Here is a 12,020-nt window from a genome sequence, read left to right on the forward strand (position 1 = left end):
GTTTCATGAAAACACAGCCAGTCAATGAATTGGCCTTTATCTAAAGCATAAAAGAAGTGTAATTTAATGAGAAAACTGACTGTTAAAATAAAACCCTATTGTTTCCTTTTCATTTTCAGAACAAGCAATCAGGATAATTTGGCTTCAATTACAGCTACAGCAAGAGTGGTTATTGAACTGCTTTTATCGGTCTCCGGGTAAGTGTTTGTGTTTAGCACAACAAATCAGTGTTTGAAAGGACCGTTTACAATCCTCACTAAAACTGGTGTTTTTTAATTTAACAGAGTTGCTAAACCTTCCCAGGTGTATTTTGGAGGTACAGTCATTGGTGAGCAAGCTATGAAATCTGAAGAGGAAGTGGGAAGTTTAATTGAGTATGAGTTCAGGGTAAGTGGCCGCAGTTGGCCCTTCTGTTCTGTGTACTGAAAGCTAACATGTGCTGTATATGGTCTTGAATATGTAATTTTAATAAATAATAATAAATACACATGATAAAGTGAGTTTGCCAGCTTTTAAACACCATACTGGCTTAGTGTAAAAGTCATATTTTCCAGAATGGAGAACCACAACTGTCATTCAACATAAGATTCTGTTCAGAATCCAGTTCAGTTTGGTCCTAGAGAGTTGGAGTTTGGTGTAGAGAGAAAGGAAGAATCGATTTTTCCCCCTCCAGAGTCTGTCTATAAAACAAAAATCTCAAAGTAATTTCTATCTGGCTTTAGAATGTGTTATGATTTCTTTCTTTCTCTATTATAAGGTCCTCTGTCTTATTGCTTGTGGTTAATGTTCACGACCTTTCCCGAGCCCAGTTTTGTGATGGTGAATGTGGGTTTGGCATATGCCAGTAAGGAAGACTAGTGGTTGCTCTGACCCATTTCAAAGTAGGCGATCCCAGTGGCTCTTGGTCCCGCTGAATGAACATATTCTCATGGTACAGAGGTGGCTCCTAAGTTGTAGGCAGGTTGAGGTCTGTGTGTCTCCAGTCATGCTCCTGAAAACACAGTGACCGTTGTTGAGGTGTGAAAGTCTGAAGTAGCAAGAATGGGCCCACCGGTGACTGCAACAAGGTGAAGAGGCAGAATTCTCCTCTGAAAGCATCTCTTAGCTCTGCAGACATGGATGGGACAGGTAGTGGGTGGTGGTCGTGGCCCCTAGGCAGATGTGGCTGAAGGAGAGGTCTGTGGGTTCCGGAGCAGTCCTCCACAGAAACTCTTTCGATTTCTGCTGCAGGGAGTTGCTCCCTGCCTGCCCCCAGCTTGCACTCGTGGGTTCCTGGCTGCTAGAAGGGTCCTACTCCGGGTCTGTCAGATGTTATCCCAAGCCTCCCCTGCATAGTAAGGACGGGGGCAGCTTCATTTTTGCAGCAGGTGGGGCTTCCCAGAAGCAGGTTGTGGGTGCACTGCCACCGCACAGGCTTGGTCATCTGCCAGGCAGTGTGGTTACAGAGCGATACACAAACACACATGTGACTTTTTCCTGGGTCTGTTGAGAGCCTGGCGTATCTACACTGCAGATTCTGTTACAACAAAAGTTGTTCCTGGATGGAATGAACGATTATTTCTCTTCGATCTCTCTTTTCTTTCTGTTTTTATTGACAGGAATCTTTAAGCACAAGTCTCTATTTTGAATGCCCTAGCCATACTCCATTTTTGGAAACTGTGCTTTTATTGTAGTATCATGCCAGATACTTTGGCTTTTTTTCTCTTGGCAATAGGAACCGCTTACTTAATTTTACGTTGAGGGAATTACACTTATATAATAACGTATTATTTTCTAACAGGTGATTAACTTGGGCAAGCCTCTTAAAAACCTCGGCACAGCAACCTTGAATATCCAGTGGCCAAAAGAAATTAGCAATGGCAAATGGTTGCTTTATTTGGTGAAAGTAGAATCCAAAGGATTGGAAAAGATAGCTTGTCAGCCACAAAATGAAATAAACTTCCTGAAACTGAAGGTAGGCTGGTGGATTTTACACTTAAATTATTTCTGCGCCTTTGGTGATGGGAGAAGGGTGAAGATGAATTGTCAATCATGTGAATTTGGCACTGTTTGGGGAGGGAGAGCTCAAGACGTTTGTACAGTAGTACCAAAAAATTACCTTAGGTGGAACTATTTTTGGATGTAATTCTTTTCAGGAGGCTCACAGCTCAAGAAAGAAACGAGAAATTGCTGAAAGACAGACAGACGATGGTAGAAAACTTTCTTTATTTGCCGAAAGAAAATACCAGACCCTCGTAAGTATTTTTCAAGAGCTGTGAATGTTTGACAGGAGGTGGCGGGAAGGCCTTCCCCAGACCCCTGCGCCGTAACCCCTGCTCTTCCTTTTCTCCCCAGAACTGCAGCGTGAACGTGAACTGTGTGAATATCAAGTGTCCGATCCGAGGGCTGGACAGCAAGGCCTCCGTGGTTCTGCGCTCGAGGCTCTGGAACAGCACGTTTCTGGAGGTGGGCTCCGCCGCCGGGCTGTGCCCCTCAAGTTGTCTGCCACCTCCCAGGACATTTCCCTCTTCACTAATGCTTTCACTAACTTTGTCTCCGACAGGAGTACTCCAAGATGAACTACCTGGACATCCTCGTGCGGGCTTCCATTGATGTAACTGCTGCCACCGAGAATATTAAGCTGCCCAATGCGGGCACTCAGGTGAGGGGTCCCCGGGCTTCACTCAGCTCAGAGCAGATCTCTCTCCTCCACCCCATGTCCGTGGCCTGAGGATGTGCTGCTCTGCAACTCAGTTCCCTCACGGCACCGTCACCCCCTTTAAGGAGAAAGCAGATGGTATCTTAAGGTGCAGCCCACCCCAAGCAGTGTTTCAACAGAATCATCGCAGAAAGAAGTGATCCCCGGGTCATCTCGATCTGTGGTGCGTGGGGTAGATTTGAGAGCTCTTGGCTCAAGGAGAGACTGGGTGCACCTCCCAAGTCCATAAAGACCCCCCGTCTTGTACCGCCCCTGATGCTTGTCACCGTTGTCGGCGTGCCCCCAGTGACGGTCGCCTCACTGCATTATGGGGTAGCTCGTGGCATGTGTGGCCAGCAGCAGTCACTAGAAACGATCTCTCTATAGGAATCCAGAGTTGAATCTTGTAAAATCAGTCTCTGGTTATCCTTTGAAATAACTGAAGGAAACTGTCATGCCTCCTCGGACAGGTCTCTTCAGAGCTAAGCACCCAGCTCTTCAGTTTTCCGTCCTGCCCTGGCGCAGCTGAACTGGTTCCGGGTCTCTGCCCTTCCTGGGCCGGCCCCAGGCAGGGCTGAGCGGATGCGTGGTCTGCCTCCTTCAGCTTACCTGAACCTGCCTCCTGGTGTCTCAGACCCAAGCGTCTGTTAGTTCAGCCTAAAATTTGGTTTTGAAACGGTTGCTGAAGATTGTTTGCATTTCTAGCAGCTATCGTTTTTACGTTTGCGTTCTGAAACTTCCAGGTGTTTTCATCAGAATGTGCTGTCGAGCTGTATTTCCCATATCCCACCCTTGAGCAAATTTACAAAATCTAAATGCATGCCTTTAAGTGTATCCTTGCATTTTATGTGATTTACTTTTGGTCCGTTGTTTGGGTTTACAGCATAATTTTGAGTCCCGGTCATTTGCTCTTTGTTAACTTTCTATCCCTGCAAGCTTTATCTTTTTTAAAACCAAGAGGCATGCCTGCTGTGTCTTCCTCCAGGTAATTAAGAAAACTATTGAACAAGAGTAGGAGCTTGTGTACCACTAGTCAGAGGTTCCTTGTCGGGGTCTGGCACCACAGGGGCTTGTATCAGGCTCGCAAAGTAAATGCCTGCAGGTTACAGTTGGGAATGTTTTGTAAAAGAGAATGAATGGAGAAGGAAAGATTGTGAATTACTGTCCTGAAGCTGATCTACTGATGTATTTATGACAGTGTCCTGGCTTCAGTCCTCTCACCAGCTGAAAATCCAGTGAGTCTTCCTGATCACCTTGGTTTCTGGGATATAGTGGCCCTTAGCTGTTAAAATTTATCATCCAAACCAGGACATGTTTATCTGGGCAGGATGCTGGGCACCTGGTGCAAGCCAGGACTGTCCCAGGCTCACCAGGACGTACCCTCACCCTGGCCTTACGTTAACTTTGCAGGTTACTCCAGCCCACCTTTCTACCTCTTATTAATAAGGCATCATAAGGACTGTCAACTAAACTACACCCTCCCTGAGAATCCTTTAACTCCCTCTCTGACTGAAGGCAGTTGCTGTAACTTCCTGTGACTTTTAATCAGCAACCCTGAGAACCACTGAGTTTTTAGAGCTGCCAAGAGAAAGAACACTTTAGGGGGAAGGGACTAACATTAATAAAATGTTAATTAAGTGTCTGCCATCTACTAGCTGCTTTACCGATATGCTGTCATTTAGACTGCAGAAGAATGCCAAGGTAGACATTGTACCCACTTTACAGAAAAGGAAGCAGGTACAGAGACGGGATGTCATTTGGGGTCCTGGATTGAAATCTGTACCTGTCTGACCTCAGGGCTCCTGTTCTTTGGCTCTGTGACACTTGTTCCCCATTAAGTCCCCAAATCTCAAGTTTAGATGAGAAAACTTGAGTCCAAAAAGGAAGGTTGTCTCTCCCTCAGGGTCACAGGACCAGCACGTGGAGTTAAGACCAGACCTCGGGCTCAGAGCCCCTCATCAGGTGCTCTTGTTTTCTCGAAGATAATGGAACTAAGTCCCCTCGTACCCAGTCTCATGGCTGGGCCACAAATGCAGATGAGGTTCTCTTGGGTATTTCATGTTCTTTGGGCTTTGAGAGCCCATGCCTACCAACGGGAATTGGAATCTTTGCTGTAATCCTACTTGATTTGTTTAATAATTGGTAGATTTGAAAACGGGTTATTAGTCTCATGTCTAGAACCCATTTCTTTTGAAAACCGAGACTTTTTTTGTAATCTCTAGTCTTCTGTTACCTCTTCTATTAACTGATTTCTGAGATAAAATAGTAGCTCAGATATCATATCTACACGTTGCTTTAGATTTTAAGGTGCAGTTTTGGGAGGCCTAAAGATTCAAACTTAATTCAAGTGTCAGGATGCCTTCATTGTTTATTCCCTCACTTACTGAGGGTTTCAATTTCATTTATATCTTGGTTCCTCTCTCTTTTCCAGTGTCTAGATCATTTTTCTTTGGAGATAGAAGCAAAGGAGGTTGAGTAATTTAGTCTTGTCTTTTGGTGTTAATATTGAAACATCTTCCCATTGCTTTTACTCTAATCCTGGCTTTAAAAAGCTGAAAAAAAACCTTTGTTTCCTTATAACCCAACTAATTTCAAGAGTTTTGTGTTCATTTCTTAATAAAACACTTTCAAGATACTGTTACAACAAAGTCAGAGAGAGCTGGTCACCTAACTGAAACAGCTAAGATGGTTACTAAAACTTTAGTATCAATTAAATTGATCCAATTAACAATCCAGTTAGCCATGGACACACTGCGTGCCTTCCCTGCAAAAATGCTAGAGAAGCAAAGTTGAACAAGATAGTGTCAATTGTGAAGAATTTCACGGTCTAGGAGATCGCGAACTGGGAGAGAACTGTTGAAGTCAGCCAAGGAAGAAGGAGATTACCTATGGGTTGTACTTATATACCCCCATTTCATTCCTAAGGAAGTAGGAAGAGAGTGTCTAAGCTTCCTGGTTGCCAAAGATGAGAAAGAATGTGATAGGTGAGAGTAGGCACATCATTTTTCGGGGGGAGGAGCTTTTCTTTTTTTGGTTCTAAATTCAGAGAAGGACTTGAGATATGGATCCTTTTATAAGATGGATTTCTGATATGAAGAACACTCACTAAGGGGATGGTGTCTTTAATAGAGAGTTTTGTAAAAGATAGGAAAATCCCTTCATTGGGGGGTTTCTTATACTGATGTTCAATAAGAGCGTAGGCTATTACATGACAGAGTGATGTAGGGAAACGGTTTGGCTGGGGGCAAGCTAATGTGGTCTCAGCACTGCTCACTGGTGATGGAATTTAATGCATCAGCAGAGTTAAGCCCTTTTTCCCCTTACGGACACATGATGGATGAGGTTCACATGCACAGGTCATCCCTATGGAAATGCCTAGATTTTAATGAAACCAAAAAAATTTTTTTTGATTTTGGAGTTGGAGTAATTTCTACTGGCCTGAACCTGTCATTGTCCATCAGTAACAGTTGCTGTGACAAGATGAGACAAGGCTTCCCGAGCTCTGGGAGTCGCAGCTCACAGTTGGTCTCCCCTCACCTGATTCTAAGGCCAGCTCCACGCAACCCCCATTCTCAGTCCCAGCTGGAGAATGACTGTCTCACTCACACACACACACACACACACACACACACACACACACAGTCCTCAGTCTTTGATGCACAGTGAGTTGTTTTAGTTTTTAAAACCACACACCACCCCAGCCCCAACCCGCAAAATAAACTACCTTGTTCAGCCCTTATGCTGTTGGATTGCAGCCTTTTATGGGCATGGTTTCCCCCTATGATCAGCCATTTAAAAGGCTCTGGTATGCGGTGTGACTTATAAGGCTGCTTGCCCTTGCCGTGGACCAGTTTCTACTCTCCACTTCAAGGTTTCATCAGAGCTTATTCTTAAACATGAGGATGGCCCTTCCAAGTCATCACCTTGCCCCAGGGACACACTGTGTGGCTTCCCTGTGCTACATACTAGGGAAGCAAAGTTAAATGAGATAAAGCATAGGCTAATTGAAATAATCTTTTTATTTTAGAATAGTCTGTCTTAGCAGTCACATCAACTATATTATTTCTTCACCAGTCTCTCACCATTCTTTCTTCCCCACTTCGTGGGTACCCCTCTGCTTGAACCAGTAATCTCAAGAAAGGGTTGTTTTAGCTTAAAGCTAGGACACCTGTTGGGGGATGGGAGGCAACAGAAGTGAGCCATGAGGCCCTCCCTGGGGCTGGGAGCTTGAGTGAAACCTCATTGAGAGCATAACAGGAAACATAGTAGCTGAGAAAGGTGTTTATGCTAAAAACTCTAAAAGTGAATTCTTTCCTATTAAATGTTTAAAGGAAAGCATTTCTTACTTTTAAGTATATTCCATAAGCCAAAGGAGGTTGAGAAGCTGTTTTCTAGGATAAGTAGGAAGGGAAGTACTTTAAGAGATTTTTAAAGAAAGAGTTCTAGTATAGTAGTATTGAATCACAGTGTAGACATAGAAGCATTTTTAGGCAGCATCCAGAATTCAATATTAATTTAGAATACGTGAATAGAAACATTTCTCAGAAATTAAATTTTTCCCTCTAAGTTTTCTTTACCCTTCACTTTATATTCTCTAAATTCAAAAATATCAGAAACTTCAAACTGGTAGATCTCTAATCAGTATAGTTTACAAAATCATATTTGTAGCTTTCACCAGGTCTTTTATGTGCTTTGAAAGATCATCTCCTGGGAACAAAAAGTCTCCTGGCGTTACAAAACTCCACTTGAATTTCTAAACCCGTGTAACCAAGTTGTAGCAAATTGCCATAAGTAACTTTTTAGATTTCTAAATAAACACTATTTCTATTTAATTGGTATTTGCCAGCTATCAAGTGTTTAGAACTTAAGCTTCTCATCAGCTGCCACTTAAAGCTCTAAGCTGCCTCTGAATGAAGCCAGAGTCTAGTTTGTCTAAACACATTTTGTAGAAGATGACACCAAGCCATTTCAGGAAATTTTATTCTTATGAGGATCTTTAGTTTGCTATCCTGTTACTGAACTCAGGTTTGGCTTCTTGTCGCTCAAGAATCCAGTTGTGAGAGAGAAGTGTTAGGTAAAAGAAAAGATAGCTTTGTCGAGGAAGCTGGCAATCCTGGGGAGAGGGTGGACTCATATCCCAAAGAACCAACTCCCCAGGTTTTGCTCAGAGATTATGTAGGGAAAAGAGGGGCTACGTGCTGGAGAGGAGGTAATCTTCTATGTTCGGAGATGACCGTCTCAGTCCTGTGGTTCCAAGTAGCTGTCAGCTGGGGGCGCCCTGTAGGGTCCTGCTCGGTTTCAACCCTAAGGAAGAATTAGAATGGTATCCATCTAATGCCTCTAATACCATCTAATAGCTCCATCCCTATTTTTATATTTCATAACGTCTTTAAAATCTGAGGAAGGAATGTAGGCTTTTTGTGCATAAACAGACCCTTTTGTTGCCATTGTTGGATGCTTAATTAAGAGAGGTGACCATTCTCAAAAAGATACCAGGTTATATAGATGTAACAAGATTGGGGTTGTGTCCCTATTGATAATTGTTGAAACTTGGTGATGAATAAATGATGGTTCATTATACAATTTTCTCTACTTTTGTTGATTACAAAAATTTTAAAAACATAAGTTAGCAAAGAAATAATTACTTTGTCAAAACACAATCCAGGACTTCCCTGGTGGCGCAGCGGTTAAGAATCCATCTGCAAATGCAGGGGACACGGGTTCGAGCCCTGGTCCGGGAAGATCCCACATGCCACGGAGCAGCTAAGCCCGTGCACACAACTACTGAGCCTGCGCTCTAGAGCCACGAGCCACAAGTACCGAGCCCGTGAGCCACAACTACTGAAGTCCACATGCCTAGAGCCTGTGCTCCACAACAAGAGAAGCCACCACAATGAAAAGCCCGTGCACCGAAATGAAGAGGAGCCCCCACTCGATGCAACTAGAGAAAGTCCACACGTAGCAACGAAGACACAACACATAAATAAAAATAAATAACTTTATTTAAAAAAAACCCCACAATCCAGCATTTTCCAGGTTCTGGGAAAAGATCTCCAAGAAACGTCTCTTAAAGCAGTATTCTGTTACTAAAGGAAAGGATCTCACATCAAAAAGACATCTCACCTGTCCATAGGCTACATTGACCAAAATGTGTCTGGAAGCAGAATTAGTAATATAAACTCATGGTTTAATTCTCGCCTCAGTTTATAATGATATTGCTTGCTTTTATGCCCCATAGGTTCGTGTGACTGTGTTTCCCTCAAAGACTGTAGCTCAATATTCAGGAGTACCTTGGTGGATCATCCTAGTGGCTATTCTTGCTGGGATTTTGATGCTTTCTCTATTAGTATTTTTACTATGGAAGGTAAGTCATATCTGGCACTTGAGTTTTGTGATACAAACTTTATTTCAGGTTTTTTAAAAAGTAAATTAACACTGATAGTATATTTTTTTCATTGCTGCCTTTTCCCAACATTTTACTATGAAACTTTTCCAATATACAGCAAACTTGAGAATTATACAATGAACATCTGAATATCTATCTAACATTTTGTATTTAAAGGTATATAGTATTTGTACATTATAAGGAGCTTCTTAAGTGTGTAAATTTGGTGTTTTTCACATATAATTTAGCACGTTTGGCAAATAACAATTTAAAAAATCTTACCACTATGACCTTTTCTTCATCTAAGATCAAATTCTGAATCTAAGCCAAATTGTTGGGTATCACATTAATCAGAATCTGTATCCCGGTTAATTTCAACTTTCGTAAAGAAATGTTCATGGCAGCAGTTGGGGCTTGTTACAGTTGCAGCTAGATTAGGAATAGGAAAGCATGAAATTAATGAATCCCAGAGTAGTTTTCATAGCCTATATCAAACATAAGGAAGATCCGTGTTTAATATAATGTTCTTCATTAGAATTTGGTCCTGCAAATATAATGTAGTATCTTCCGCCTGCTTTCTACCAGTAAATAGTCTACATTACAAAAAATGTATGAGATGTTGCATACTTTTGTTGCCAGAGATTATGACCTATAGATTTTGGATTATTCTCAGTGAGTAATGGAGGTTCACAGACCTTTATCAACCTTTGTCAACAATCACAACTTGTAAAAAAAAAAAAAACTCAGTTTGTAGTGACTTATTTAGCAGCACAACTTGACATGATGTGAAAAGAGGCTCTTTATGGTCTTTATCCTTTACTCATTAGTCTCACTGCAGAAATACTAATGTTTTGATTACTGTGACATTATGTATGCAGTGTGTTACTTTTCTAAAATGCCAAAAATTCTGGGTTTCCAAACACGTCTGGTCGAGAGGTTAACAGATTATGAAACTCTACCGACAATATCTAGGATCAGACTATCCTTATCTTTTCCTTGGATCCAAGAGTATAATGGACAGGGCTCAGGATATTCTCACTTTCAAATATTGGGCATCTCTTTTTCACTTTATTTTTTCAAGTGACTTCCTCTTGCCAAGATAATTTTCTGAGATAAGTTTCCTGTGTCCTCCAGTTGTGTGATTGAAGCTTGGTATCTGCTCATGCCAAGACCCATCCTCCCATGGGATGTTAGCCAGTCCTACCTCTGATGTTTACTTCAGGTAGTAGGTTTGTCTGATGAGCACAGCCAGCCAATATAGGAGATGCTTTGGAAATTATTTTGATATCAAAAACTGAATGCAAGGTTTGATATTTGAGGATGGCCTTCTGCTCTCCAGAAGAGGTCACAAGAACAATCTTTTTCAAAGCAGATCTTATTGGCAGTCTCTAATGAGGGTAAGTTGAGAGTTAAGAAACCCAAGCTATATAATCTTGGACAAATCATTTCACCTCCCTGGGGCACTGGTTTGCCTTAGCTGCTTAGTAAGTGGGTTGGACTAGATGATCTCTCTCTCCTTTTTTTTTATGTTCTAAAGTATCCGGACTCACAAGTGAACTCTAAAGTAATTAGACAACTTCTACAACAACCCCCCCATGAAAATCATTTTTATTACTTTATGCTTTTCTTTCTGAAACTGAACTGTTTGCTTTTATTTGCTAAAATAATAGACTTTGAGGACCAGAGAGGACTCTGGTTCACTGGCCTTTAAATTGAGTTTTGCACATCCACGTAGGTGCCAAGACGAAGCTACGCAGGTGGGGCTAGGGGCAGTATCCCCACTTCAGCCAGAGCCGTTGTGACTTTATCTGCTTTGAACATAGGGATTCTGCATAGGGTTTTGTTTGAGGGTATAAGAGAAACGTCCTCCAGCCTGGTCCAGTCCCCTTCATTTTGTAAACAAAGATACTCACGCCCATGGATGTTAAGAATGTTGCCAAGTTAGAGGCATAACAAGGACTCTTGGTTTGTGGTTCATTCCTTTTCCCACGATATTTACTAGCACGTGTTACTGAAAGTTGGCTGGGTGTGCTCACTGTATAATAAATGTCAGAAATGAATATCCAGATGAATAGCCTAGATCAACAGCCTGGATCAACGCTGCACAGTAAAACTTTCTGTAATAATGGAGATGTTCTGAAGCTGCACTGTCCATTATGGTAATCACTGGTCACATGTGGCTGTTGAGCACGTGGAATATGGCCAGTGCAACGGAGGTATTGACTTTTAAATTTAATTTAAATCTGAATAGCCTCACGTGGTTAGTAGCTACCACATTGTACAAAGCAGATCAAGATTTGTACTTCGTGAGTTGCCAGGCTAGGCTGCAGAATTTTCCAGGAGGTCAGAAATTGTTCAATCAAGTTATATATCAAAGGGCAGTTCCATGGCCTTATGAACGAGATAAAAGTAAGTAGAAAAAGTTCTCCACGGTTGAATGAGGAAATTATAGTAGAAAGTGGAATTATACCTTTATACTCATTTAGAGTGACCTAACCTGAGGAGCACAGGTTCCTACCACTTAGGTGTTACATGGTGGTTCAGAAGTTGGGAAAATGACAGCTGTCGTTGTTTCATGACAGTGTATTTGAATTTATTTTGTGATTTACCCCCACCAAGGCCCCCAAGCAAATGGCATTTATTCCATAAAATTCACTGCGAAGGGCAGAAAAATATTCACAGAACCTATTTTATTTGGATTTGTGCTAAGCCTTAGAGAATTTATTCTTTAAACTTTGAATCAGTAAACTGTAGATGTCAATCTTTTGCCTATTTTTAGACTCCGTATTCCCTGCAAGAAGAAACCACCCAAAGCTGTAATCAGATGTGTATATATTTTCCCTCTTAGGATGATTTTGGTCCTTAGGATTGGTTACAAATAGAAAAATCAATCAGCTAATGTCATCCATGTAAATATTTGACCAGAGACCCATGGCAATAGAGTTGGGTTAATTGCTG

General features: G+C 41.8%; 1 protein-coding gene across 2 annotated transcripts in view; it reads left to right on the forward strand.

The window, feature by feature from the left end:
- The window catches only part of ITGA6 (integrin subunit alpha 6), a 76,302-nt gene that overhangs the window by 59,630 nt on the left and 4,652 nt on the right, over positions 1-12,020 (forward strand). For both annotated transcript variants that reach the window (XM_004267309.4, XM_004267310.4), the window contains exons 18-24: positions 120-197; positions 285-387; positions 1,781-1,954; positions 2,136-2,234; positions 2,335-2,445; positions 2,543-2,641; positions 8,916-9,041. In XM_004267309.4, the coding sequence (XP_004267357.1) occupies positions 120-197; positions 285-387; positions 1,781-1,954; positions 2,136-2,234; positions 2,335-2,445; positions 2,543-2,641; positions 8,916-9,041 (790 nt within the window). The remainder of the gene's footprint in view (positions 1-119; positions 198-284; positions 388-1,780; positions 1,955-2,135; positions 2,235-2,334; positions 2,446-2,542; positions 2,642-8,915; positions 9,042-12,020) is intronic.

Source organism: Orcinus orca, chromosome 7, assembly GCF_937001465.1.
Source record: "Orcinus orca chromosome 7, mOrcOrc1.1, whole genome shotgun sequence".
NCBI classification, from domain to species: domain Eukaryota; kingdom Metazoa; phylum Chordata; class Mammalia; order Artiodactyla; family Delphinidae; genus Orcinus; species Orcinus orca.